A 27,189-nucleotide genomic window follows, 5' to 3' on the forward strand; every position below is an offset into this window, starting at 1 on the left:
TAGATGCAAAAATCCTCAACAAAATACTAGGAAACCAAATCCAGCAGTACATCAAAAAGCTAATTCACCATAATCAAGTAGGCTTTATCCCTGGGATGCAAAGTTGGTTCAACATACACAAATCAATAAATGTAATTCATCACATAAACGAAACTAAAAACAAAAACCACATGACAATCTCAATAGATGTGAAAAGGCTTTCAACAAAATTCAACATTCCTTCATGTAAAACATCTTCAGTAAACTAGGCACTGAAGAAACATATTTCAAAATAATAAGACCCGTCTATGACAAACCCAGAACCAACATCTTCATCGATGGGCAAAAGCTGGAAGCATTCTCCTTTAAAACTAGCACAAGACAAGGATGCCCTTTCTCAACACTCCTATTCAACATGGTATTTGACATCCTGGCCAGAGCAATCAGGCAAGAGGAAGAAAAAAAAAAACAAAAGAAAAGAATCCCATTCACAATTGCCACAAAAGGAATAAAATGCCCAGCAATACAGCTAACCAGGGAGGTGAAAGATCTCTACAGCAAGAACTACAAAACACTATTCAAAGAAATCATTACACTTGTAATGAATGGTAAAACATTTCATTTTCATGGATAGGAAAAATCAATATTGTTAAAATGGCCATACTGCGTGCCCAAAGTAATTTACAAATTCAATGCTTTTCCTATCAAACTACCAATGACATTATTCACAGAATTAGGAAAAAAAAACTATTTTAAAATTTATATGGAACCAAAAACTTACCCAAATAGCCAAGGCAATCCTAAGCAAAAAGAACAAAGCTGGAGGCATCATGTTACCCAACTTCAAACTACAGTATAGGGCCACAGTAATCAAAATAGCATGATACAGGTACAAAAACAGACATATAGACGTACTGAACATAATAAAGAGCCCATAAATAAGGCCACACACCCATAACCATCTCATGTTTGACAAAAAAAATTAATGAACACAAGCAATGGAGAAAGTATTCCCCATTCAATAAATGGTACTGGGATAACTGGGTAACCATAGGCAGAAGATTGACACTGGACTCCTACCTTATACCACATACAAAAATCAAGATAGACTAAATACCTAAATGTAAAACCTAAAACTATAAGAACCCTGAAAGATATCCTAGGAAATACCATTCTGAACATAAGCCTTGGCAAAAATTCCATAATGAATACACCAATCAAATGCAACAAAAGTAAAAACCAACAAATGGGGTCTAATTAAACTACAAAGCTTCTGCATAGCATAGGTTACTATCAACAGAGTAAACAGACAATACACAGAGTGAGAGAAAATATTTGCAATATATACATCTGTTGGATTAAAGACTTAAACATAAGACCTAACACTGTAAAAACTCCAGAAGAAAACCTAGGCAAAACCATTCAGGATATAGGCATAGGCAAGAACTTCATGACTAAAACACCAAAAGTATTGGCAACAAAAGCCAAAATAGACAAATTGGACCTAATTAAACTCCAGAGCTTCTGTACAGCAAATGAACAATCATTAGAGTGAACCAGCAACCAACAGAATGGGAAAAACTTTTGTAATATACCCATCTGACAAAGGGCTAATATCCAGAATCTACAAAGAACTAAAACAGATTTACAAGAAAAAAAAAAAAAACATCCAAAAGTGGGCAAAGAATATGAACAGGCACTTTTCAAAAAAAGACACCTATGAGGACAACAAACATATTTAAAAATGCTCATCATCACTGATTATTAGAGAAATGCAAATCAAAACCACATTGAGATACCACCTCACGCCAGCTAGAATGGCGATCATTAAAAAATCTGGAGACAGTAGATGCTGGAGAGGATGTGGAGAAATAGGAACACTTTTACACTGTTGGTGGGAGTGTAAACTAGTTCAACCATTGTGGAAGATACTGGGTATATATCCAGAGGATTATAAATCACTCTATCATAAAGACACATGGGCATGTATGTTCATAGCAGCACTGTTTACAACAGCAAAGACCTGGAACCAACCCAAATGCCCATAGATGATAGACTGGACAAGGAAAATGTGGCACATATATACCATGTAATACTATGCAGCCATAAAAAAAATGATGAGTTTGTGTCCTTTGCAGGGACATAGATGAATCTGGAAACCATCATTCTCAGCAAACTGACACAAGAACAGAAAATCAAATACCTCATGTTCTCACTCACAGGCAAGTGATGAACAATGAGAACACATGGACACAGGGAGGGGAGCATCACACACTGGTGTCTGTTGGGGGGGCCAAGGGAGGGACAGTGGGGGGTGGGAAGGTCAGGGAGGGCTAACATGGGGAGAAATGCCAGATGCAGGTGATGGGGGGAATGGAGGCAGCAAACCACATTGCCATGTATGTACCTATGCAACAATCCTGCATGATCTGTACATGTACCCCAGAACCTAAAGTACAATTAAAAAAAATAATTATATATATATTCACACAAACACACACAGACACACACACACCTGACAAAGATCTAATATCCAATCTATATAAGGAACTTAAACAAATTTACATGAAAAAAAAACAAACAACATCATTAAAGAGTAGTCAAAGGGCCAAGTACAGTGGCTCATGACTGTGATTCCAGCACTTTGGGGGACTGGAGGCTGAGGCAGACAGATCACCTGAGCTCAAGAGTTCAAGCCTAGCCTGGGCAACATGGTAAAACCCTAACTCTACAAAAAATACAAAAATTAGCTAGGCACAATGGCATGAGCCTGTAGTCCCAGCTACTTGGGAGGCTGAGGCAGGAGAATCTCTTGAGCCAGGGAGGCAGAGGTTGCAGCGAGCCTTGATTATTATACCACTGCATTCCAGCCTGTATGATACAGCCAGGCTCTGTCTTAAAAAAAATAATGGGCAAGGAGTGTGAACAGACATATTTAGAGAAAGATACATAAGCAGCCAACAAGCATATTTAAAAATACTCAACATCACTAATCATTAGAGAAATGCAAATAAAAACCACAATGAAATACCATCTCACACCAGTCAGATGGCTATTAGTAAAAAGTCAAAAAATAATAGATGATGGTAAGGTTGCAAAGAAAAGGGAATGCTTATACACTGTTGGTGGGAGTGTAAATTATTTCAGCTATTGTGGAAAGCAACATGGCAATTCCTCAAATAACTTAAAACAGAAATACCATTCAACCCAGCAATCTCATTATTGGGTATATACTCAAGGGAATATAAATTATTCTACCATAAAGACACATACATGTTTATGTTCATTGTGGCACTATTCACAATAGCAAAGACATGGAATCAATCTAAAGCCCATCAACAGTAGACTGGATAAAGAAAATGTGGTACATGTATACCACAAATACTATGCAGCCATAAAGAAAGAACAAGATCATGTCCTTTGCAGCAACATGAATGAAGATGGAGGCCATTATCCTAAGCAAACTAACACAGGAACAGAAAATCAAATACCACATATATTTATTGATAGGTCAGAACATATGGATATTAGGAGGGGGACAACAGGCACTGGAGCCTATGTGAGGGTGAAAGGTGAGAGGAGGCAGAGGATCAGAAAAAATACCTACTGAATATCATGCTTATTACTCATTTGACAAAATTATCTGTACACCAGACCTCCATGACATGCAGTTACCAAGTCCGGGTAATTTATAAAGTAAAGAGGTTTAATGAACTCACAGTTCCACATGGCTGGGGAGGCATCAAAATCATGGAGGAAGGCAAAGGAGGAGCAAAGGCACATCTTACATGGCAGCAGGCAAGAGACTGTGTGCAGATGAACTGTCCTTTATAAAATTATCAGATCTCATGAGGCTTATTCACTATCATGAGGACAGCATGGGAAAAACCCACACCCATGATTCAATTACCTCCCACCAGGCCCCTCACACAACATGTGGGAATTACGGGAGCTATAATTCAATATAAAATTAAGGTGAGGACACAGTCAAACCACATCATTCTGCCCCTGGCTCCTCCCAAATCTCATGTCTTCACATTTCAAAACCATGCCTTCCCAACAATCCCCAAAGTTCTTACCTCATTTCAGCATTAACTCAAAAGTCCACAGTCCAAAGTCTCATCTCAGACAAGGCAAGTCCCTTCTGCCTATAAGCCTGTAAAATTAAAAGCAAGTTAGTTACTTCCTAGACACAATGGAGGTACAGGCATTGGGTAAATAAACCCATTCCAAATGGGAGAAATTGGCTAAAATGAAGGGGCTACAGGCCCTATGCAAGTTCAAAATCCAGTGGGCCAATCAAATCTTAAAGCTCTAAAATGATCTCCTTTGACTCCATGTCTCATATCCAAGTCATGCTGATGCAATAGGTGGGATCCCATAGTCTTGGGCAGCCCTGCCCCTGTGGCTTTGCAGGGCATAGCCCTCACTCAGGCTGTTTCACAGGCTGGCACTGAGCATCTATGGCTTTTCTAGGCACATGGTTCAAGTTGTTGGTGGATCTACCATTCTGGGATGTGGAGAACAGTGGCCATCTTCTCATAGCTACACTAAGTGGTGCCCCAGTGGAAACTCTGTGTGGGGGCTCTAATCTCTGATTTCCCTTCTGTCCTAGCATAGGTTCTCCATGAGGGCTCTACCCCTGCAGAAAACCTGTAAAATGCAGGCATTTCTATACATCCTCTGAAATCTAGGGAAAGGTTCCCACACCTCAATTCTTGTCTTCTTTGTACCTGCAAGACTAACACCATGTGGAAGCTGCCAAGGCTTGGGGCTTACACCCTCTGAAGCCATGGCCTAAGCTGTCCCTTGGAACTTTTGCCACAGCTGGAGGCTGTGCCCAACACAAGGCACCAAGTCCTAAGACTACACCCATGTGGATGGGGGAGCCTGGACCTAGAACAGGAAACCATTGCCCCTCCTAGGCCTCTGAGCCTGTCATGAGAGGGGCTGCCATGAAGGTCTCTGACATGCTCTGGAGATATTTTCCCCATTGTCTTGGTGATTAACTTTCTGCTCCTTATTATTTATATAAATTTCTGCAGCTGGCTTGAATTTCTCCCCAGCAGATGGGGGGTTTTCTTTTCTATCACATCATCAGGCTGCAAATTTTGCAAACTTTAATGTTCTGCTTCCTCTTGAACACTTTGCTACTTAGAGATTCCTTTTGCCAGACACCCCAAATCATCTCTCTCAAATTAAGGCTCCACAGATCTCTAGGGCAGGGGCAAAATGCTGCTAGTCTCTTTGCATAGCAAGAGTGACCTTTACTCCAGTTCCCAAAAGTTCCTCATCTCTATCTGAGAACACCCCAGCCTGGACTTTATTGTCCATATCACTATCAGCATTTTGGTCAGTCATTCAACAAGTCTCTAGGAAGTCTCAAACTTTCCCACACCTTCCAATCATCTTTTGAGCCCTCCAAACTGTTCCAACCTCTGCCTGTTACCCAGTTCCAGTCACTTCCATATTTTGGGGTATCTTTACAGCAGTGCCCCATTCTCTGCAGTACCAATTTACTGAATTAGTCCATTTTCATACTGCTATGAAGAAATATCTGAGACTGGGTAACTTATAAAGAAAAAGAGGTTTAACTGACTCACAGTTCCCGTGACTAGGGAGGCCTTACAATCATGGGGGAAGGTGAAGAAAGAGTAAAGGAACATCTTACATGGCAGCAAGCAAGAGGCCATATGCAGGGAAACTGCCCTTTGTAAAACCTTTAGATCTCATGAGAGTTATTCACTCTCACCAGAACAGCATGGGAAACACCTGCCCTCATTATTCAATTACTTCTGACCAGGTCCCTCCCATAACATGTGGGGATTATAGGAGCTATAATTCAAGACGAGATTTGGGTGAAGACAGAGCCAAACCGTATCACCCTGCAAATGTATTTTTTTAAACTTTTATTTGAGGTCCCAAACCACATATGACAAAACCTACACATGTGCTTCTGGACCTCAAATAAATGTTAAAAAAAATACACTCCATGTCACATGGAGTGATTGAGCAATGATATAAATTTAGTAACACAGATTCCTTCAGATGGGTAATTGCATTATTTCACCCAATCTCCACCAGACTCATAATCCCCTCATTTTACTGTTCATAATATTTAAAGTGTTTTAAAATTAAACTCTGACTTTCTAAACAAGTATAAATTTCTATGTTATTATTGTTCCTTTGTCTTAAATTTTGTTGTCCCATAGGACATGTGATTGAATGAGTGCAGAGTTTGCTAGTCTGGAAAGTTTGGCAAGTTTGCCATGGCTACTAGTGATCATAGCACATTACTCAGATAATTAGAACTGAGGACAAGTTCTGCCTTAAATGAAAATTCATTTACTGCTGATACTCACTGTTGGTAATAAATAATTACATTCACTCCTTAAAAAAAATAGAAATGAGGAGGAACTTGAAGTTTAAAATTGATTCTTTCAGGTCTTAAGTTTGTGTTACAAACTTCACAGCACAATACTGATGAAGTCATGATTGCTTGCATTTCAAATGTTGAAAGAAGTGACCAAAGTGATTTGTCTATTAAAAATGGTGAAAAGGCTGGATCCCGCCGACGAGGATTGTTAAAATGAGTCTTCAGAAGCAAACCCCTAGTAACTTCTTAAAGCAAATCATTAGACGACCAGTTGTGGTAAAATTAAATTCTGGAGTGGATTATCGAGGGGTCCTGGCTTGCCTGGATGGCTACATGAATATAGCCCTGGAGCAGACAGAGGAATATGTAAATGGACAACTGAAGAATAAGTATGGGGACGCATTTATCTGAGGAAACAATGTGTTGTACATCAGTACACAGAAGAGAAGGATGTGAAGACACCAAGAGAGCAACACTTTTCATAGTTGGATATATTTTTTTATGAATTTTTTTCTAATTTTTGCTTCTTTTGCAATGTAATTTGTCCTGTTTTTATAATAATTGGTGATTTTTCACTGACATGTGAGTAAGATGTTTACAATTGTGGATTTAATTGTGAAATGTTCTTTCACGTTTTAAGTTTCAGTCATTTTCTTTTACCTGTTGTCAGTGTACAGAATGCTAAAAGAATAAAATATATATATATATATCTCTTCTACAAGATTATGTAACTTAAAAAAAATGGTGAAAAGGAAAAGAAAGATGTAGAGTTAAATGGTTCCCCTTAATGCAAAGAGTTAAAAATATCTTTACAATTGCTAGTTACATCTCTTTTCAAAGAGTAATCTAATTTCTGATTTCTGCATGCTTGGTTGGGCTGTCTTTTATTGCTTTTCCTCAGTGGCCCACAGTTATTCTTCATGGTGTGAAAGGGTTATTTAGTGTTTTTAATGTGTTTCCTCTGCATCTCTTACTTCCATTCACTTAATTTAAGTTTTATGTACAGGAAATGCTTAGAGTTCTCATTATACAGCTCTTTTATCCTTCAATTACCACTAAAAACTCTACTTTTTAAAAAATAATTTTATACTACTCTTGTTAAACCATTAAATTTGAAACCAGAAGAGCAATGAGACTTAATTTCGCCACTTACCAGCTTTGTAAATATGAGCCAATCATTGATCTCTCTGAATCTGTCTCTTCTTCTGTAAAATGGGAATCATAATGACATCTCCTTTATTTACCCAACTCCACCAGAAACTAGTTATCTGATTTTGGCACATTATCTTTTTTCTTTCTTTTTTTTCAGCTTCATGAGCTGTTTTATCGGCTTTTATGGTTTTTTTATTATACTTTAAGTTCTGGAGTACATGTGCAGAATGTGCAGGCGTGTCACATAGATATACATGTTGGTATGTTACTTATCCTTCCTGTGCTTCCATTTCTTCTTTTACAAAGGAAAGATAGCAATAGTCCCTATCTTGTAAGGCTATTTAAGGATTAAAAGAGATAATATATGTCAACTGTGTAAAACAGATACGTATTAAGTGTTCAGAATGCGTCAGCACTTGTTATTGCTTAAAAGATAAAATGAGCTAGTGTATGCAGCATGACAAAGTGCAAAGAACAAGGGCTTCAGAGTCTAACAGATGGGTTCAAATCATTCCCTGCCATTTATTAGTTGTGACATCTTATATAAGTTACTCCATCTCTCAAGCTTTGGTTACCTCAATTGTCAAAATTATGAATATTAACAATATTCCTATGCATAAAGAGAAGATTGAGTAGTCAAGAAATGGTGGTTATTATGAGTATTCTGCAAAAGTAACTTTTGATTAAAAAAAAATCACTGCTCAAATAATAATTAAAAGGGAGTAATAATCAAAGAAGCTCCTATCTCAAGCCTGACCAGGAGAAGCAAGAAGAAAGCATACTCTAAAGAAACAGGAAACAACAAAAACAACAGTGAAATAGAAAAAATACATGACCGTAACAAAATCCTTTACCGATGAATTTGTCAAAAAGATCACAAAATGAAGAGAAAAGGTCATTGGATTCATATCTGTACACTTCTGCTAGGAAGGTTTGCCAAATAGCAACTTCTGCTTAGTAGGTTTGTCAAATAGCAACTGTGTAATAGGAAATACACATATTTCTAAGAAAACCAGACTTAGTCCATGGGTGGTCTTCACCATAATCATAACAAAAATATTCACATATCTGGAGCTAAAAATGGATAATGTATAGGTAGCATAATGTAACACTAAAAATCAGGATGGTAACTTCTTGTTGGACTAATTTGATATGCTAGGCTAGCATATCATAGATTATATAATGACATATTTAGTCCTATTTGCTGTAGTGAAGTTGGTAGTATTTTATATGTGTTATGAGAAAAAATGAGGCAAAGCATTATAACAATTAAGCAAGTATATTCAACATATATGGCTAGAATGTCAATGATCTGAGCTATTGTGCCCTAACTTGCTCTAATAACTGAAGACTGTGTTACACCTATCTGGTTACTTTGGTTCCTGATTCAGGAGCCAATCTAATTCTTATGTAACAGGACAATAAAACTCTCTAGTTAAGTAGCAAATTGACTCAGCATTAAGTCAGACTATATATGAAATACATAACCCTTGGTTCCCCATTACTGCTTCTGTACCATTCTTCTTCTCTCCTCCTTTCCATTTCCTCTTAAGTTCTATTCTCCTTTCTTCACTTAATAACACTGTGATGGTTAATTTTGTGTGTCAACTTGGCTGGGCTTGACCTAGATATTTTGTCAAACACTAGTCTAGATGCTGCTGTGAAAGCATTTCTTTTTTTTTTTTTTTTTTGAGACGGAGTTTCGCTCTTGTTACCCAGGCTGGAGTGCAATGGTGCGATCTCGCTCACCGCAACCTCTGCCTCCTGAGTTCAAGCAATTCTCCCGCCTCAGCCTCCTGAGTAGCTGGGATTACAGGAACGCGCCACCATGCCCAGCTAATTTTTGGTATTTTTAGTAGAGACGGGGTTTCACCATGTTGACCAGTATGGTCTCAATCTCTTGACCTCGTGATCCACCCGCCTTGGCCTCCCAAAGTGCTGGGATTATAAGCTTGAGCCACCGCGCCCGGCCTGAAAGCATTTCTTATGTTGTACTGGCCCGAGTGTAGAAAGTCAACACCAAGACAAAAGTATGCCAAATTGCAGGGTCTTTATTGCCGGCGGCTGCAGAGGACTCGCATCTCTCCAACCTGTCCGAAAGGAGGGTGTCAAGACCTTTCATACCAGTAAAAATCACCTTGGGAGTGAGGGTGAGGGGCGGGGGTGGGGGTGAGGGGCTTCAGATGTCCTGGGGGCTAGTGGATTCTGTAAATCACTTTCTGGGCGGAGATGAGGGTGAGGGGCTCCGGACACTCCGAGGGCCAGGGGACTTTTGACATTCTGATTGTGGCAATTACAGTCCTTAATTACTTATTCACATTTGGGGACACAGAGAGCACTTTCAACAGAGAGCTGAGGTATGGTTGAGGTATGCAGTTTTATGGGGCTTTTTACCATGTCACACTTAGATGAGATTAACATTTAAATCAGTAGACTTTGAGTAAAGCGAATTAGCCTCCATAATGTAGGTGAGCCTAATACAATCAGTGGAAGGCATTAAGAGCAAAAACTGAAGATCCCCCAGGTAGAGAGAATTTTGCCTCTACCTTTGGATTTAAGCTTCAATACCAATTCTTCCCTGAGTCACCAGCCTGCCAGCTTGGCCTGCAGATTTCAGACTTGCTGGCCCCCGTAATTGCATGAGACAATTCATTAAAAAAATTTTTTTTCTCTCTCTCTCCTTCTATCTTGTTCTTACTAGGAAGACAATGCTAGGAGATGAAGTTAAAGTGGTAACTGGAGTCATAGAAGGATGGTCTACCTCAAGGGGTGGTTTGTATGACTTGAAAGAATTTTAGTTTCTCTCAAAGAGAGTTAGGAAGTCCTTGGACATTTCTGAGTAGGCTAACATGACTTGACATGTTTACAAAAATTCAGTCTGGCTGTTGGTTGAGAATAAATCACTACTCACAATCATTTAATTTTTCTGTATCCAATTTATAAAACCAGTAAGTGAGAATTGAAGATCCTATTAGGTTACAATCAACTTTTAAGAAGTCATAAAAATACAAATGGAAAAGGTATTTTTTAAATCCATGGTTTACTTAAATGCTTTTTAATTGATGGCAAACAACAAAACAGTTGCTTAACTTGATACCATGTTAAAAATAAATGCTTGGTATAATTAATGATGATCTAAGCTACTGATCCAAGGGCCCTTCAAATTATCAGATTTTCCTATTTGCCATGGTCTCACTTTTATTTTCACATGTTCTTACTAAAACTTGGCTTAAATAACTCCTGAAAGGAAAAATGACAGAGATTCAGTAGATGCAAGATTTATTGTGACTCAAATTTAGATGAAACCAATCAAGTCTTGGCATGGGAAATTGAAGTACAATGTATTGAGATGTGCTGTTTTCCTTTCAACACTTAAAAAAGAAATCCAAATGCTTCTGGCCTAACCATACCAATCTATTATACTTTAGGTGTTGAAGATTTTTCTGCATTTGACTGACTTTCAGTGTGAAAATAGGCCATATGCATGAGCCAGGGTTTTCCAGAGAAACAGAACCAAAAGGATAGATAAATAGATGATAAATATATTGCTAGATAGAGATTGATTTTAAGAAATTGCCTCATGTGATCGTAAAGATTGTCAAATCTGAAATTTGTAGGACAGGTCAGCAGGCTGAAATTTCAGGCAAGAATTGAAGTTGCAGTCTTGAGTCCAAATTCCACAAGGCAGCAGGATGGAGACTCATGAAAAGTTTCTGTGTTGCCATATTGAGGATAATTTCTTTCTCAGGAAACCTCGGTCTTGGCCTTTACCTGATTGGAAGAGGCCCATTCATATCATGGAGGGTAATCTGCTTTACTTAGTCTACTGATTTAAATGCTAATTATGTATTTTTTAAAAAATCCTTATAGTAACAGCTAAACTAGTCTCTGACCAAACAACTGGGTACCACATATAACATTAACTATCACACCATGTTAACCTTCAGTCCAAAGCTCCTTCACAGGGTAGGGTCTAAGCAAATGCTGAACTGAATAACATTAATTTTCAAAGAACACAAATTATTCCACTTATCTGAAATCTTGTATAGTATTCTAATTACATTTTCATTATTCTTCACTTTTCTCTTTTTGTTTGAAATAAAATCAAGAGGCACTATTCAAAGTTGTTATTAAATTCATGTATGAGAACAAATAATATTATTAATGAGGAATTAAAGAACAAGTTTTCTTCTACTCCTTTATTCCTATGTTGCTAATACAAGTTATATTTGAGAATTGCTACAGTAAAATCCCTAGATTAGGTTCATCTACTGAGTTAGACTGAATGTTTGTATCTTCTCCCCACTCATGATTAATATGTTAAATCCCAATGCCCATGTGATGGTATTCGGAGGTGGGGCCTGTGGGAGGTAATTAGGTCTTGAGAGAAGAGCCCTCATAGATTGGATTACGGTCCTTACAAAAGAGACCCCAGAGACCTCCTTCACTTTCTCCCACCATGTGAAGTTACAGCAAAAAGACTGCTGTCTGTGAACAAAGAAGCAATCCCTCAACAGATACTGAATCTGCCAGCATCTTAATCTTGGGCTTCACAGCCTTCAGAGCTATGAGAAATACATTGTTTACTATCTAGTTAGTCTACAGTCTTTTTATAGCAAATTGAATTGACTAAGACATCTATTAAATGTGAAAAGTAACCTGATAATGCACAAAAATTGCTTTAAACTGAGTCTGGGATGTTCTAAGTGTCTAAATGTACTTTCATGGGATTTGAAACCCTATTCTCACAGCTGGAACCACTGAATTTCCACATCCTAGAGTTTCTTAGAAAAATCCTTCTCTTAAGAAGAATGTGGAGGCTTCTACCCTAGCATCTTGGAACACACCATTTTTCTACTTTGTTTCTATGAGCTCTGACCCTGTGCACCAGTATTAGAAATATATCTTGCTCTAAGGCTGTAATACTCACCTTGAACATCCAGTCTAATGATGCTGATTATCTATTTTTAACCTAACTGGCATCCCAGTCTTTCTGGGATTGAAGCCTCGTCTTGCTCTTGTTAGACTTCCCTTCTTTCTAGGGGCAGGGCATCTGCCTCTGATTGAAGATGAATAACTAAGGTCCCATCTATCTGCTCAGGGTTCATACCTACCTAGATGTACATGTGCTAACAGACTGCCTCCTAGTAACAGCTATGTGCTATCCATTTGTTGAAATACTCCCGCCACATCTCAGCCCTTCATATGCCATAAGCTTTCCTTTTTTTTCTTTCTTTCTTTTTTTGGAGACAAGAGTACCACTCTGTTGCCCAACCTCAGCCTCTCGGGTCTAAGTGATTCTCCTCAGTCAGCCTCCCAAGTAGCTGGGACTACAGGCACCTGCCACCATGCCTGGCTAACATTTGGTATTTTTAGTAGAGACGGAGTTTGGCCACATTGCCCAGGCTGGTCTTGAACTCCTGGGCTCAGGCAATTCGCCTGCCTTGGCATCTCAAAGTACTAGGATTACAGGCATGAGCCACTGTGTCTGGCTTTGTGCCATTCTCTTTTCTGGGAGTTTGGGCTTCCTTTCTGAAAACCAGTCTGTCTTTCCTCCCCCACCTCTACCCAAGGTTTAATTCTAGGTCCCCATTTCCCCAAGAATGCCTGTCCCTCGACAGAATTCACAGGGTATTATTACCCTTTTAAAAATGGGCCTGGGTTTTCTCACCTGTAAAATTAGAAGATTGGACTAAAGATGACCCTTTCAGTTCTGACAGTCTTAGGATTCTATAAATGCCTCTTCTGCTTAATGGTCCTTGACAACACCTCAGAGAAAATACAATCACACCAGGTCCTGAGTAGATTATTTCTATTCCTGCATTTCTGTGCCTAGCTCTCTTTTCTGATAATAAATTTCTCATCATTCGTTTGGAGTAATGCTTCTATTTCTTAGAGAGTACTTTTCCTTAAATACCATAGTCATTATCAGTTCACCCAATCTATTCTAGTGAGACTATTAAGGGATGTACTAAAGATTTTCCTTTGCATTTCTTACACAACACAAATTTAATTTAAACGGAAAGCATTGCTAATCCACTGCTTCCTGCCTGTGAGGAGCATGAGACCGAGCATTCTGTCCAGGACGAGCTCGCTGGTCCACACATGCCTCTGATAATGGGGCTTTGATGGTTGAAATAGCTTTGAGTTTGTACACTTCCTCCTCTCTTTTGGCAAAAGAATATTTTTACACAGTGCATTTGTTAGAAACCTTGTTCCCCAAGGCTTAAATGTAAATAAAGGATTAAGAGCATAAATAATTTACATGCTATACAAACATATCCATGAAACCATAACACATTTTAAAGGATACACTGAACAAAAGTTAATATAATTTTACATTGCATATCAGAATAGGCAAATCCTTGTCATTTACCTTTACTTTTAAAAGTGAAGTTCATGACAATAAAATTTTTCACTTGCTGAGCTATTATTTTTTTCCAATCAGAGCACTTCAGCAGAGACTGTTTTAGGAAACATGGTGTCTATACTTACTGCACACATAAAATGAATCTTAAAAATGATTAACGAGATTGTTTTCCCTTTCCAAACAACTGAATTAAATTAGAAGCATGATCAAACTACTTGGCTGTACGGAAGTCAGTTAATAATACTGTTTAAAAAAGGTAATAGGGAACAGCTGATTAGTAGACACAGATATTTTTGGCCTCTATAGAGCTGAACTTGTCTGTCCCATACCACATTGGAAGTTATTCCAGTAGTGCCAAGGAAAATAGTGACAGAGTAATTGGCATTAAACAAGATAAAGGATACATGTTCTTTGGCTATTATGTTAGCAACTGAGTACATTGAAATACTATCAGCCAAAAATATAATTTCCAAAAAGAACATTACCGATATAATAAATGTTTGTGACCTTTAAGTCTTCTAAAGGTTTAGTGTGGCTCTAGGAGAAATAATTAGGCATTCTTGCACTGACTTGTCTTCTGTCTCAGGGAAGGATTGCTGTGCAGTAAGGGGTCACCTTAGAGGGGAATCGGGAAACATCCCTGACCATGAATGTCTCCCCAACCCACTGAAAGTACACCCTGACACTTGCATTAACAACCCATTAAATTATAAATACTCTAGAAGAATAGCCATATGTAGCTTCGAGGTGGATTTGTTTATAAAGTTTTTGTTTGCTTGTTTTATGTTTTTTGCCAGGAATCATTTCTGATGGGGGGAGAGGGTAAGAAAGCTTCAGTATATTGGGAGCCTGAAGTTGAAGGAAAAGAAGGTAAACAAGGCTGGGGAGAACAGAGGGGAAATAAAAAAGGAACCATTGGGTGGTGAAGAAAAACTTTACATACTTCAATGTTGTATCCAGGGTCCATGCCGAATTTAGAAATCCTTCTGTTTAACTTCAAAATGGATAATGCTGTAATCTAACAGGCTGAGGAAAAAAAAAAGGACAAAACTCTTGATGAAATCAGAAAAAAAAAATAAAGATCACCAAGAATTCAGCTCTAATCTATATCAAAGGCCAAAGAGATTTCTGTAGAGGCCTCCAATAAGAACATTAGACTTTCTTGTAGACAATTTTGTTAGTTCCTCTTCACATTTTGACCTTTTATTACTTGAGTTCTCTTTGGCACAGACACACTTTACCTTTCCTCTTTTAGTAAACTTTTCTTTGCTTGGTGTCTGTGATACCAGACTTTTCTTCATATCTTTCCACCCACTGGCCATACCTTCTCTCTCTCCTCTTGTTGTCGGTTCCTTTTCTGCACCACCTCTGCCCTCTGCAATACTGATGCTTTCCATATTCTCTCTTTTTTTTTTTTTTTTTTTGAGACGGAGTTTCGCTCTTGTTACCCAGGCTGGAGTGCAACGGCGCGATCTTGGCTCACTGCAACCTCCGCCTCCTGGGTTCAGGCAATTCTCCCGCTTCAGCCTCCTGAGTAGCTGGGATTATAGGCATGCGCCACCATGCCCAGCTAATTTTCTGTATCTTTAGTAGAGATGGGGTTTCACCATGTTGACCAGGATGGTCTCGATCTCTTGACCTCGTGATCCACCCGCCTCAGCCTCCCAAAGTGCTGGGATTACAGGCTTGAGCCTGTTTTCCATATTCTCTAAGGGACACTTCATCCTCTCCGGAAGCAATCTTACCAATGCCAGTCATTTTCTGCCTTCAGCCTATTGTTCTCCTCTGAAATACACAGTATACCCAACTGCCTATTGAATTTCCTTACCTGAATGTGATGGTTCTAAGTTACACTCAATATTTTCCCTGTCCTCTTCTCCCCACTTCACTCCATCTAGTTGCTCAAACTAGAAATGTGGGAGTCTTAAATTCTATCTGTTACACAACCATTGACTGTGTTCTCTACTCCCCATAGTACTGCTCCTGGGCACTCCTCAGTTCATCTCATCTCCTCAGTGCGGTCTGTAGCCTCCTCCTGACTGATCTCCACCTTTCCTTTTCCTCTCATTCTGAGCTCCGTCAAAATGGAGCCTGACTCCTCTGCTCAAAATCCTTTCAAGTCTCTCCACAGCCTGCATCATACAAAATAAAACTACACTTATCTGCATGTCACTTATAATCCTTGGTGATGTAATTCCTGATTATAGTTTGATTTCCTCACCTTCCCCCACCCCTATGGAATCAGCAATACCAAACTACTTTATATTCCTAGAACACACCCTGTTCTCCTCTCCTATCTCTATTTGATGTCCCTCTAGCTTCAATGCTTTTCCATTACCCCTCGCAAATCTCCTTCTTTACTGGCAGTCTTCTATTCATTCTTCCTTTCTGAAATCAGGTGGTTTTCCTCTGTGAAAACTTCTGTAATTCTTCCCTATGGCTCTGATGTATGTTACACGTTTGTATCTCTACTGTTACCATGTTTGTTCACTGAACAGTCCCAGCACTTGGAACAATGACTGGCACATAGTAGGTGCTCAATAAATACTTATTGAATGAATGTTGTTTATATTTATTGATATGTCTGTTTCCCCCACTAGATTATAAGCTCTGTTGTATCTGCAATGACTAGCCTGACAGAGTAGAACCTCCACAGTTTGGTGATTGAGTCAGGTAATGTGAACATCTACATTGTCTACAATCTTGAGCATATTTCAAGTATTCAAAAATATAGAGCGGATTATGAATAAAATCTCGGTAACATTCTAGTTAATTTTTAGAGAACTGGTTTTATTTTGCTGAACTCTCAACTTCAGCAAATACATACTGATAGAAGACAATGTTGGTAATAGCAAATGATGAATAATAAAGATAATTTACTTTGGAGTTTCAAAGTTAAGTGCTCTTTACACTTATCATTTTCTTATGTTGGTGACTGATGGCCAGAAATTCATAATGCATTGAACAGATTTTGAATTCACATTGCAAAGGTCTGGCCATCTGGATTCCCTTCTCTGCTCCCTGATCCTGACTTCACACTGGGCATTAATTTCATCACCTCTTAGACTAATTCTAAGGAACAGTTTAACTTGATAGACAACAGAATTGGAATCTGTTTGCACATCTGAAGCAAAGTGTTAGCTCACAGCTTTCTGAAGAACGTTCTGAAATACTTATTTTCTAAGGGTTTCTGCTGAGTTACAGAAAAAAATCCTGTTTAATAGTCAATAAAATAAGTAGTATCCAACTCACAGGTCGTATAAGGCCAGCTGTGGCTATAAAAAGCCTACAACCTAGTATAAAGGAAATATTAAACATTGACAATAAAATAATAGAAAACTATGGCTTCAATACCAGATTCATGTTTTGAAAAACCCTCATTAAGCAGTATCTTGAATATCAGCAAATGAAAATATGTGAGTTTCATCCTGCAGTGTATTCATTGGCTGTTCCTAAGACTAGGCATCAAAGATTCACTCCCTTTGTGCCTAGGCTCCAAACCTAGCAGTTTTCACTGCAGGCTACTTGGACACTAATGTCCAGACAGGTATCTGTTCTTTCTTTCCTTATTTCTCTCTCTCTCTCTCGCTCTTTCTCTCTCTCTCTCCAATGCATTACCCCTGTCTAATAGCTTTGTTTCTCATTTTTCCCCAATAATCTATTTAATTCCTGAGATTCTTTATTCATTCACTGAATAAATGTTTACCGAACATCTATTTGGTGACAGGCCCTCTTCCAGTTGCTTCCAGTGAACAAAACACAAAAGTCTCTGTCTATCTGAGCCTTCTCTCCTCACATTCCTTATTTCTCTTCCTCAATGAAGACAGGAGAATCTGAATATTCTGATTCTACTCCCCACATCTGCAAATGCACCAGTCAAAAAGATATGGATAAGTGAATTCAGAGTACTTCTCTTATCTTCAGAGAGAGGTCCATGTCTCAATTCTTAACACTATTTTTTCAGTTATGAGGAATGTCCACAACGTGCCTTGCCAGCAGGAGGAGCCTGTAACAGAAGGAGGCTATAGGGAAATTGGTCAACTATTTTAATGAGCGTGGCCAATGCTGTAAGAACAGACTTCTTGAAAGACATCATCCACTGAACAGAAAGATAGGATGGGAGTGGGGAAGAGTAAGTGTACATGGTAGGCAGTCTGGGTGACTGCTTCTGTCTGTCTGAGGCAATGAAAAAGGGCAAAATGTCCAGAGGAGCTTGGTGCCTATATATCCTGGTCTCTGGAGTGCTGAAGATTAGAACTGCTGAGAATCTATCCCAGAAGGAACATAGGTGGCACAGCTGCTCTGGGGCTTGCCCTTTCTTCCCCATTCACAGGCCAGCTAAGGTAACCTCCAAATAGCAGGTTCATTGCCATTAATTGCCTTTAAGTTATACAATTTAAAAACTGTTCATTGCCACTAATTGCCTTAAAGTTATGCATTTAAAAACCGAAAGTATTTTATGAAATTATGTATATATGAGTGTTTATAAATTGGAGTTACCATCTGATGCGTGTTTGTACTTAAACTGAGCTACTAATTACATAGAAAAAACACATTGTAGTGGCTGGAGTTAAGTGCACTGGTGACCAGCCAATACAATGTTCTAAGGTACTTAACTTTTTTCACTTAATTCACTTCATTGAGTACAGGAATAAAATTTTTATATTGAAATGCTTTTGACACAATTTCTTTCATGTCCTGTTCTGTGCAAGTGAGGCAGTGGACTCTGGGAATTGAAAGGCTTAGACTATTCTTTTCCATCACAGCTGGTATGTATTCAAAATGCAAACCTGCTTGGGTATTTCCAAGGAGAATATTCTTTTCATGATGAAGCTGGAGTAATCTATTCTTTGGTAGAAATGACCCGTGTTTTCATGGCCTGATAACTGAGCAGTTTCATATGATTTGATGTATTCTTTGAGATCAGAAAAAATGTCATAGATCTTTTCCGAAGATTAAGGCAATAAGCAACCAAGGGTTCTCTGATCTTCAAAGGAAACTATAAATACTGACTCCAAGGTCAACGAAAAAAACTACAAGCAGCAAAAAGCCAGGCTTCTGGTTCATCTAATTTATATTCACTTGCTACTTTCAAAAATTCAAGGAAATAAAACTTTAAAATATAAATCTAAAAGAGGCTTATGTCTATTTAGCTTAAACAGAATTCAAGTTAGTATGGTTGTTTCCGGAAAACAGAGGAGAATAACCATACAGATTTTACTTTAAAGTGTATGATATGAGAGAATAGGATCATCTTGCTTATGTCATTTATATGTTGAATAACAGTAGCTGCTATTTACTGAGTACCTCCTAGGTGCCTGGAAGTGTATTAAGTGCTTTATATACAACTTGGCAAAATGATTAAGAGAGCATGCTCTAAAGTCAAACTGCCTGAGTGTAAATGCTCTCCATTTACTATGATCTTGAGAGAATTACCAAATATCTCTGTGCCTGTTTGTTCTTTTGAAAAATGGGGATAATCATACTATCAAAATCATAGGACTGTTTGAGGACTGAATTCATAGCATACCATAGGAATTCAATATATTTTAGCAATTATTATCTCAAGGTATGTGGATGATCAAAGAAGATCCCATATTTTCCCCATTTTATAGGAGGGAATATGAGGTACAAGAAGTTAGGTTCTTTACTAAGGTTGATCAAACCCAGCACGGTTAAACTCTTGAGGCTTATATCTTGTATTAGTCCATTCTTGCACTGCTATAAGATTGGGTAATTTATAAAGGAAAGAGGTTTAATTGACCTACAGTTCCACAGACTGTACAGGAAGCACGGCAGGGGAGGCCTCTGGAAACTAACAATCATGGCAGAAGGCAAAGAGGAAGCAGAGACATCCTATATCGCTGGAGCAGGAAGAAGAGAGTGAAAGGGGAGACCCTACACACTTTTAAACAACCAGATCTCATGAGAATGCACTTACTATACTGCAGGGAAAGCAAGGGGAAAATTCACCCTAATGATCCAATAATCTCCCTCCAGGCCTCTCCTCCAATACTGGGGATTACAACTGGACATGAGGTTTGGGTGGGGTCATGAATCCAAACCATATAAGCCTTTATCCACTACAGTATACTGGACAGTTGACCCTTGAATAACACAGGTTTGAAGTGCTTGCATCCTTCACTTATTATGTGATTTTGTTTTCAACCAAACATGGATCAAATATTGATGGTGCGAAACCCACATATAGGAGGGTTGCGGTTATATGGGTGGGTTCTGGTTCCATAGAGTCCACTGGACTTAAGTGTACATGGATTTTGGTATACGGAAGAGAGACGTGTCCTGGAACCTATCCCCCACATATACCAAAGGATAACTATATTTGCCAAATATACTGGGGAATGTCAAATCTTTTCTGGATTTAAGAAGAACACAAACAAATAAGTTATATATGCCTGAAATTAGCAATATTTCCCCATAAAGAGCCATCGAGTTGCCATTACAGCTGCCAAATTTATTTCTGATGGGCTCATGGGGAGATATGGAATGATATTTCATCCTACCTACACTTCTAGCTCATATCCTCCATCAATCATGAGAACTTAAACACAAAGTTATGTGCATTTTGAAACTTAGCACTTAAATGACAACAAAAAAGCTCAGAGTATCTCTTTATATATACCAATATCTGTAGTTAATGCTCCCTTTACTTCTTTTTTCTTTGTGGGGGCAATTGTTTTATATGCCTACAAGAGCTAGATGCTATTGCCACTATAAGTTATTGCATGCTCTGTGGTCTGGTTTTACAATTAAGTCGAGTTTATGAGGGTAAAACTAAATCTATTTGAATTGGGGTTATTTAATTTAGAGCCAGGATTACATCTTTGACTACTTGGTACAATGCTGGGTATGCTGTCACAGCCCAGAATATTTAACCACAATAAATGTGCTAGTGAACTGATAAAGAAGTTACCTAGATTGATGGTTCTCATTTGCTAGCCTATATTATTCAGCTCCAATGGAAATTATAATTCACTTGTAAAGGGATCTCATTTATTTAACTTCAATCTTAAAAAACTGTCTTTCTTTTAGTTACTTACATGCTTTTTTTCAAGTTTGTTTTTCTTTTAAAAACATAATATTCCTTTGAGGGGGAGTTAAAAGATTTAACTTTCTCTGGCAGCATGCCAAATAGAAAACCAACTATCATCAATTTTCTTTCCAATAAAAGATGATTCTTGGAGTGGGAGTGATAATGCTCCCCAGTCTAACCTCAGTGTTGATGAGATTCTCAAACACTACTAAATGAAGCAGCATCTACATTGAGATGGAACAAATTTTAATTGGTGACAAGTAAAAATTAGACCATTATATGTGATGATAACCAAACAAGGAAAAAAGAGAAGTTTAAAATCAAACAAAAGGATTGATTATTTAAGGGGATGTTCCCATATAGTGGAATTGTAGCCCTTTTCAAGATATATCAAGGGAAAAAGAAGCAGTCCCTGTACTACTCCACTCCCAACTGCATGTACTTGAGGAGCTCCAAAACGACTTGGAAAAGGATTAAGCAGCAGCTCAAATGGTTGCCTCATTCAGTTTTTCTTAAACTTTAAAGAAAATGGCAGAGACAATCCTTTAAGCATCTGCTGAAAACAATGTCTTCTGTCTATAATAGTACATGAACACAAAATCTTCATATAATTTCAGAAGGCTTAAGAGATTCTTTGAAGCCTATCTGTGGATCCAGAGGACTCAGAGTAAGAATGATATGGGTCTCAGGGGCATGATTTATGCTTTAAATCATGTAGATCAGAACACTGGCCAAGCAAAACTGCAATGCAATTGTTATCAATATTAACCACTGCTAGCTATAGTTTTCTGGATTTCAAAGTGCTTTCTCACAGATAAACAATTTGGTGTTATCAACCCAGATGGCCAGCTAAGGTAGATTAGATGACAAAAAGGGAAGTAACATTGAGTACCTATTCTGTGCTATGATACTTATCAATATCTGATATCCAACTAGAATTTTCAATAAACAAAAATGTTCCCCCATAAAATTTAAATACCCTTCACTGGTGAACACTGAATACTTATTAGACACCTTCTAATAAAAAACAGAATACTTAGGTTTTGAAGGCCTTAAGACAGACACCTAGATCTACAGTTCTCAAAGTTTTTCTGGTGGTAGGGTGGTTATTGGGGGTGTCACTGACTATTTCAGAAAAGTACATGAGGTCCTCCCTTTGCCAATTTATATATCTGTGTGAGTCTAGATTTTCTTCATATACTTCAACCAAAACAACATATTGCAACAGATTGGATGCAGAAGCAGATATGAGAATCCAGCTGTCTTCTATTAAACCAGTCATTAGGGAGATTTATAAAAGTGGAAAACAATGCCACTCTTCTTACTAATTTTTTTTGTGTTTGTTTTAGAAAGCAGAATTACGTAAATTAATAATGCATTTTTTATTTTAAATGGATTTACTTTTTTTCTAATTTCTAAATGGTAAATATCAACAGATATGACCCACATAAATAAAAGTTCTTTGGTGTCCTAACCAAATTTTAAGTGTTATAGGGGTCCAGATACCCAGAAGTTTGATAACCTGGCAAGTGTGAGAAGACATATTTGGGTGAATGAGCCAGTATAGGGGTGGGAGGGGTGTAAAAGCGACTGATGAGAGCCCTGTGTGTTTTCGTGCTGGGGATAGAGTTCCTTGAATGGTATAAAAGTGGACAGGGGAGGACGCAGTCCAGTCTACTTCTTCACTTTGCTTGTGACCTGTTCTTAACCCAGCTGTCACGGCAGTGCAATTTACAGAAAGAGATCTTAAGAAACAAAGCGGAGTTTAGAATCCTAAAACTAGGAAACGCAACTGTAATTTGTTTAGTGAAAAACACTGAAGTTCCTTCTTTTCAATGAGAATGGAAAACATTTTTGGACTGCTGGTTGCTTTTTTTTTTTTTCTTGCCAGGTAAGATTTGTTAATTATTAAATTTTTGTAATATTTATTAATAATTTTTTTTCTCGTATCTTTTGGAATACCATTTCCTGATTAAAAAATTAAAATTAGGCCGGGCCTGGTGGCTCAAGCCTGTAATCCCAGCACTTTGGGAGGCCGAGGCGGGTGGATCACGAGGTCAAGAGATCGAGACCATCCTGGTCAACATGGTGAAACCCCGTCTCTACTAAAAATACAAAAAATTAGCTGGGCATGGTGGCGTGTGCCTATAATCTCAGCTACTCGGTAGGCTGAGGCAGGAGAATTGCCTGAACCCAGGAGGCAGAGGCTGCGGTGAGCCGAGATCGCGCCATTGCACTCCAGCCTGGGTAACAAGAGCGAAACTCCGTCTCTAAAAAAAAAAAAAAAATTAAAAGGGGGGAAATCGGTAGGAGATAGAGGGAAAGTCTAAAAGTATTCCCCAGAAAGTATGTTTTAAATTTAACATTTACTTACTGGGCACTAAGCACTGTGCTAGCGTTTGCTGTGGTTTAGGGGAAACACTCTTGACTTTGGAATAAGAAAAACTGTTTCAGACAACTTACCTGCCATTAGTATTTTAAGCTCTCCAACTTTTTTCTATGAAACGTGGGTAATATTTATCTCACAAGGATGTTTGGGATTAAAAAAGGGATAAGCTATGTCAATAGGACAGCATAGTGTATTGTAGGTCTTCAATGAATAGCATGGAGAGTGCTTGCAAAGGGCAACCATAAATCTAACAGAAATAAGATGCTGTAGACAAACACTTTAAAAACACACGACGGAAGGTCTGAGGTGCCAGCGTTACTACAGACGTATTTAGAAAAGTGTTCTGGGGATCTAAGTAAAGGAGGACTCGAATATGTCGGGAGTTGGGGAAGAGCTTTAGGGAAACTGGAGAGTGATGGGCGAACTCTCCTGTCATTAATCTACCCCCAAAGTCAGCTCCAGCCCTAGCGAGCATCCCCGCCCTGCTGCACCCCTCACCCCGCGAGAGATGTCAAACGGCCTCCCTGAGCTTCCACCCCAGACTGCAGGGGCTCTGCACACACCCTGCCCGACTCATCCCGGGGACCTTAAGCATGCGAATCCACACTGCCCCTGGACCGACCAGCTGCCGGGTGGGCCGCACTAACTTGCGCCCACCTCCACTCCGAGCTCCGCGCCGACCGCAAGTGGAGACGTTTGGGTACGGGATAGAGGAAGGAACTCTCAAGTTCTCAGCCTCCGACCCTCCACGCCTCCCCCAACACGGAAACACTTTCAACCTCCCAACTCGTACCCACCCCACTCCTTTGGCCAGCACCTAGGCCTCGAACTGCGACCCAGCTCCTTCACCGGCCCCCGCGCTACAGCCCCCGGGCATCCTGAGGCCGGCGTTCGCGCGCTCGCTCATCGATTGGCGCTGCCTTGCTCCTTGGGCTCCAGTCGCGGGGAAATCGGCCCGAGACTTGGAAAGTCCAGCAGAGCGCCGGGCGGGAACCGAGGCAGGCGGGCCAGGGGATTGCCGATCGCACGGATGAGCGCGCGCTCCGTCTGGCGAGTGGCGGCGCCAGCTACCCCGAGCGGTGCGAGGCCGGAGTCCCGCGTCCGCCACCCCCTCGCCTGGCGCCGGCGCGGGAGCTCCTTGCTCTTGTACCCAGGAGCCTCCCCGCGCGGGGTTCTCACACAGCCCGGATTGGGAGCAGGCGAGCGTGCGGCTGAGGGAGGGCCGGAGGGAGGAGGGAGAGAGCGCGCGCAAGCGGCTGCGGCGGCGGCGGCGGCGGCGGCGGCCCCTCCCCTCCCCCTCCCGCCGCCGCGGAGAGCGCAGGGAGCAGCTGGGGGCTCGGCGGCGGCGGCGGCGGCGTCTAGCCCCAGCTCCTCCTCCCTCCTTCTCCATCTCCTTTCTCCCTCCATCTGCCGTGGTTATGGCCCGTCGCTGGAGCACAAAAGAGTCTCCGCGGTGGAAGTCTGCGTTGCTCTTGCTTTTCCTCGCTGGGGTGTACGGTAAGTGTCCGCGTCCCTGCACCCAGCTGACCGAACAAAGCTGGGGCGACCCGGGCCCCGAGGCCTCCAGGACCGGGGTTCCCCTGGGGACTCCGGCGGAGACCCTGGCTACCGACGGGACAAAGACCGGCGAGGGGGTGGAGGTGGCGGAACGGTTGTCCCCGCACAGAGATGCTTTCGTCCGCTCGCCCACCTCCAGACACTCGAGTGGTGGAGAGGGGCTGGGGGTCCCGGCCAGGAGGGCCCGGCGGAGCCAGGGGGTGGCGGGTGGACTTCCCGACCTAGGCTCGAGGCCCCCCGCGGCCAGCTGCTCAAGGACCCGTAGCCCGGCACAATCCACACAAAGATGTAAGACTGTGAGAAAGCGAAGGAGGTCGCCCCCGCCGCTGCCGGGACGGTCTTGCCACCCGCCCCCCCCCCACTCCCCTTCTGGGGTTAGGAAGTTCTCTCACGAGTGAGATTCCCCCTGCACCAGCCCTGCCCTACCCCACTCCCTGAAAAGGCTCCCCGCTGCCTTTTCCCCACCCCTCCACCTCGGGGGCCAGGGCTCTGCTGAATCCGAGCGTGCTGGATCCTGTTGGTTTCCCGGGAGCAGCACGCGGGAGAAGGCCAGAAAATAGTTTCCAGCCCCACCTCGGTCTGTCCCTCTTAGGGCGTACACAACTGCTCTGACTCCCAATTCAATTGTCATTTCATCCATCATAGCCCGCCGCTGTGGTTACTGTTACTTTATACCAGTCGAGGGATCGGGTTAGAGGTAACTCCTTTCGGGTTAAGAGAAGGCTGAAGACTCTGTGTGAGGACAGCTTTATATTTCGTTGGGATCAAAACAAGAGCTGAATGGAATGAATTGCAAAGAACATTTATCTCTTAAGATAATTGAGTTCCACTTCTGACTTCACCATTCTTAATTCATCAGTTAAATACATTGAATAGGTGTTTCAAGGAGCTCAGTTTTAACCTTTCCTTTTTGGAGTGTTGCTTTGATTTCTTCAGAAAAAGATCATTAGAAGTTATCGTTCCTTTGGTAAATTTTACTTATAAAAAGCCTACATCATTTGCCACAAACACTGATTTAATTAGTATAATGGTGGTGGTGGTGGTGAGGTTTGGTCAACAGGCAATTTGTCGGCAAATATTATCTCTTGAATGCATTTATCTACGGAATTGAATGTGATGGTGGCTTTTAAAACCTGGCAAGTGTCACTAAATGAAGAATTAATGAGTATAATTGGTCATTTACCAACAGCCAAGAAATAGTGGTCTTTTGGTACAATTCAGGGTGTATTGCTCCCGTACCTGGTTAGTATTATTTTTGTTTGTTTTGGTGAAGATAGTGGTTTGGTCCATTTTTGATCGGGCAATTGCCAAAGGTGTGCTTGTGTGGGACCAAAACCAGTGCATTACTTTTGATTGTTAGCCTCGTCAACTGGCTGTGATCCCTGCTTGCCTGATGACTTGTGGGTTTGGGTCTACACCAGAGATCAATAAGCTATTACGTTGTTTCGTCTGGCCTGAAGGTGGGTATAGTTCTGCTCTCGGTTTGGTGTAATGGCCCAGGAGAGAGAAGAAATTGAGAAGTATCTTTAATTTAGAGTGATTAGGGTTGTCCAGCTTTGTCCTCTACTACAGTAAGAATTGAATTTCTGGGATGTTTGATCAGAATAGATAAATAAATGGTCTCTTTCATTAATACCTGTGTCATCAGTGTTTGAACCACAAGTCTTTTGCCTCGAGGGATAAGAGGCTGTGAACCCCTTGTACACAAAGTGACTTCCTGGTAGGTGCGTATCAAAGTTTTATCTTTTTGGAATTTGTGTTCAGTGAAGAATTGTTAGTAAGCATGAAGAATTGTTAGTAAGCAAAGACTAAAACTCCTTTTTCCAACAGTGTGCGCTCGGATTATAAAACCAGCAGGTGATTATGCCAAAGGTTGATGTCTCAAGCCACAGCAAGTTTCAAAGTGTAAGAAAAAAGGAGGTAGTGAACCAGGCAGAACATTAAACTATATCAGAAGAGATTAAAGGGAACCCTTCACCTTGCAACTGGGAAATTCTCTTTATAGCTGCATGTTTTTTGTCCTCTTCTGTCTCTAACCATATGTGGATTTATAATAGTGAAAAAGGGCTGTAACAATAGTATGGGGGGATGTGGTTCTGTAATAATAGTGGGATTTGGGTAACTTAGAATATATAGTAGTTGTAATGGGTAGTGGATACATCCTGAGAAATAGCTATCGCCTTGAGCCTCTTAGAACAGATACTAGCTGTAATTTATGAAACTCTCCCCTATACAGTAAAAAGTGTATGCGTTTTAAATGACTTCAAAAATAATCAGCTACATTAATGACACTGAATATTCAGAATCACTGT

At 40.3% G+C, this 27,189-nt stretch overlaps 2 protein-coding genes and 1 pseudogene across 5 annotated transcripts in view; 2 read left to right on the plus strand and 1 right to left on the minus strand.

The window, feature by feature from the left end:
• Window positions 1–4,053: 4,053 nt before the first annotated feature.
• On the minus strand, window positions 4,054–25,517 carry LOC118148420 (uncharacterized). Its single transcript, XM_078352477.1, has 4 exons — window positions 25,304–25,517; window positions 24,118–25,246; window positions 14,821–14,903; window positions 4,054–4,135 (listed from the first exon to the last, which is right to left on the minus strand). The coding sequence occupies exons 1-2, from the start codon at window positions 25,515–25,517 to the stop codon at window positions 24,138–24,140; spliced, it is 1,323 nt and encodes a 440-aa protein (XP_078208603.1). The 3' UTR covers window positions 4,054–4,135; window positions 14,821–14,903; window positions 24,118–24,137.
• LOC108588598 (U6 snRNA-associated Sm-like protein LSm6 pseudogene) lies at window positions 6,543–7,050 on the plus strand (annotated as a pseudogene). Its single transcript, XR_013527812.1, has one exon. The product of XR_013527812.1 is annotated as a U6 snRNA-associated Sm-like protein LSm6 pseudogene (transcript).
• LRP12 (LDL receptor related protein 12) overlaps window positions 24,345–27,189 on the plus strand; it is a 96,602-nt gene continuing 93,757 nt past the window's right edge. For 2 of the 3 annotated variants that reach the window (XM_035277622.3, XM_008983375.5), the window contains exon 1: window positions 24,345–24,817. In XM_035277622.3, the coding sequence (XP_035133513.2) occupies window positions 24,739–24,817 (79 nt within the window). In that variant the 5' untranslated portion in view covers window positions 24,345–24,738. The remainder of the gene's footprint in view (window positions 24,818–27,189) is intronic. The other variant, XM_017965640.4, reaches the window with a different exon arrangement.

This window comes from Callithrix jacchus, chromosome 16, assembly GCF_049354715.1.
Source record: "Callithrix jacchus isolate 240 chromosome 16, calJac240_pri, whole genome shotgun sequence".
Classification (NCBI taxonomy): domain Eukaryota; kingdom Metazoa; phylum Chordata; class Mammalia; order Primates; family Cebidae; genus Callithrix; species Callithrix jacchus.

What these genes read in the sequence shown, in the direction of transcription:
- LOC118148420 (XM_078352477.1), bottom strand. Translation starts at nt 25,517, where the DNA reads ATGGATGAAATGACAATTGAATTGGGAGTCAGAGCAGTTGTGTACGCC. An exon ending in GAGCCTTTTCAGGGAGTGGG is followed by an intron (nt 25,247 to 25,303) that starts GTAGGGCAGGGC and finishes TCCTAACCCCAG; the next exon opens with AAGGGGAGTGGGGGGGGGGC.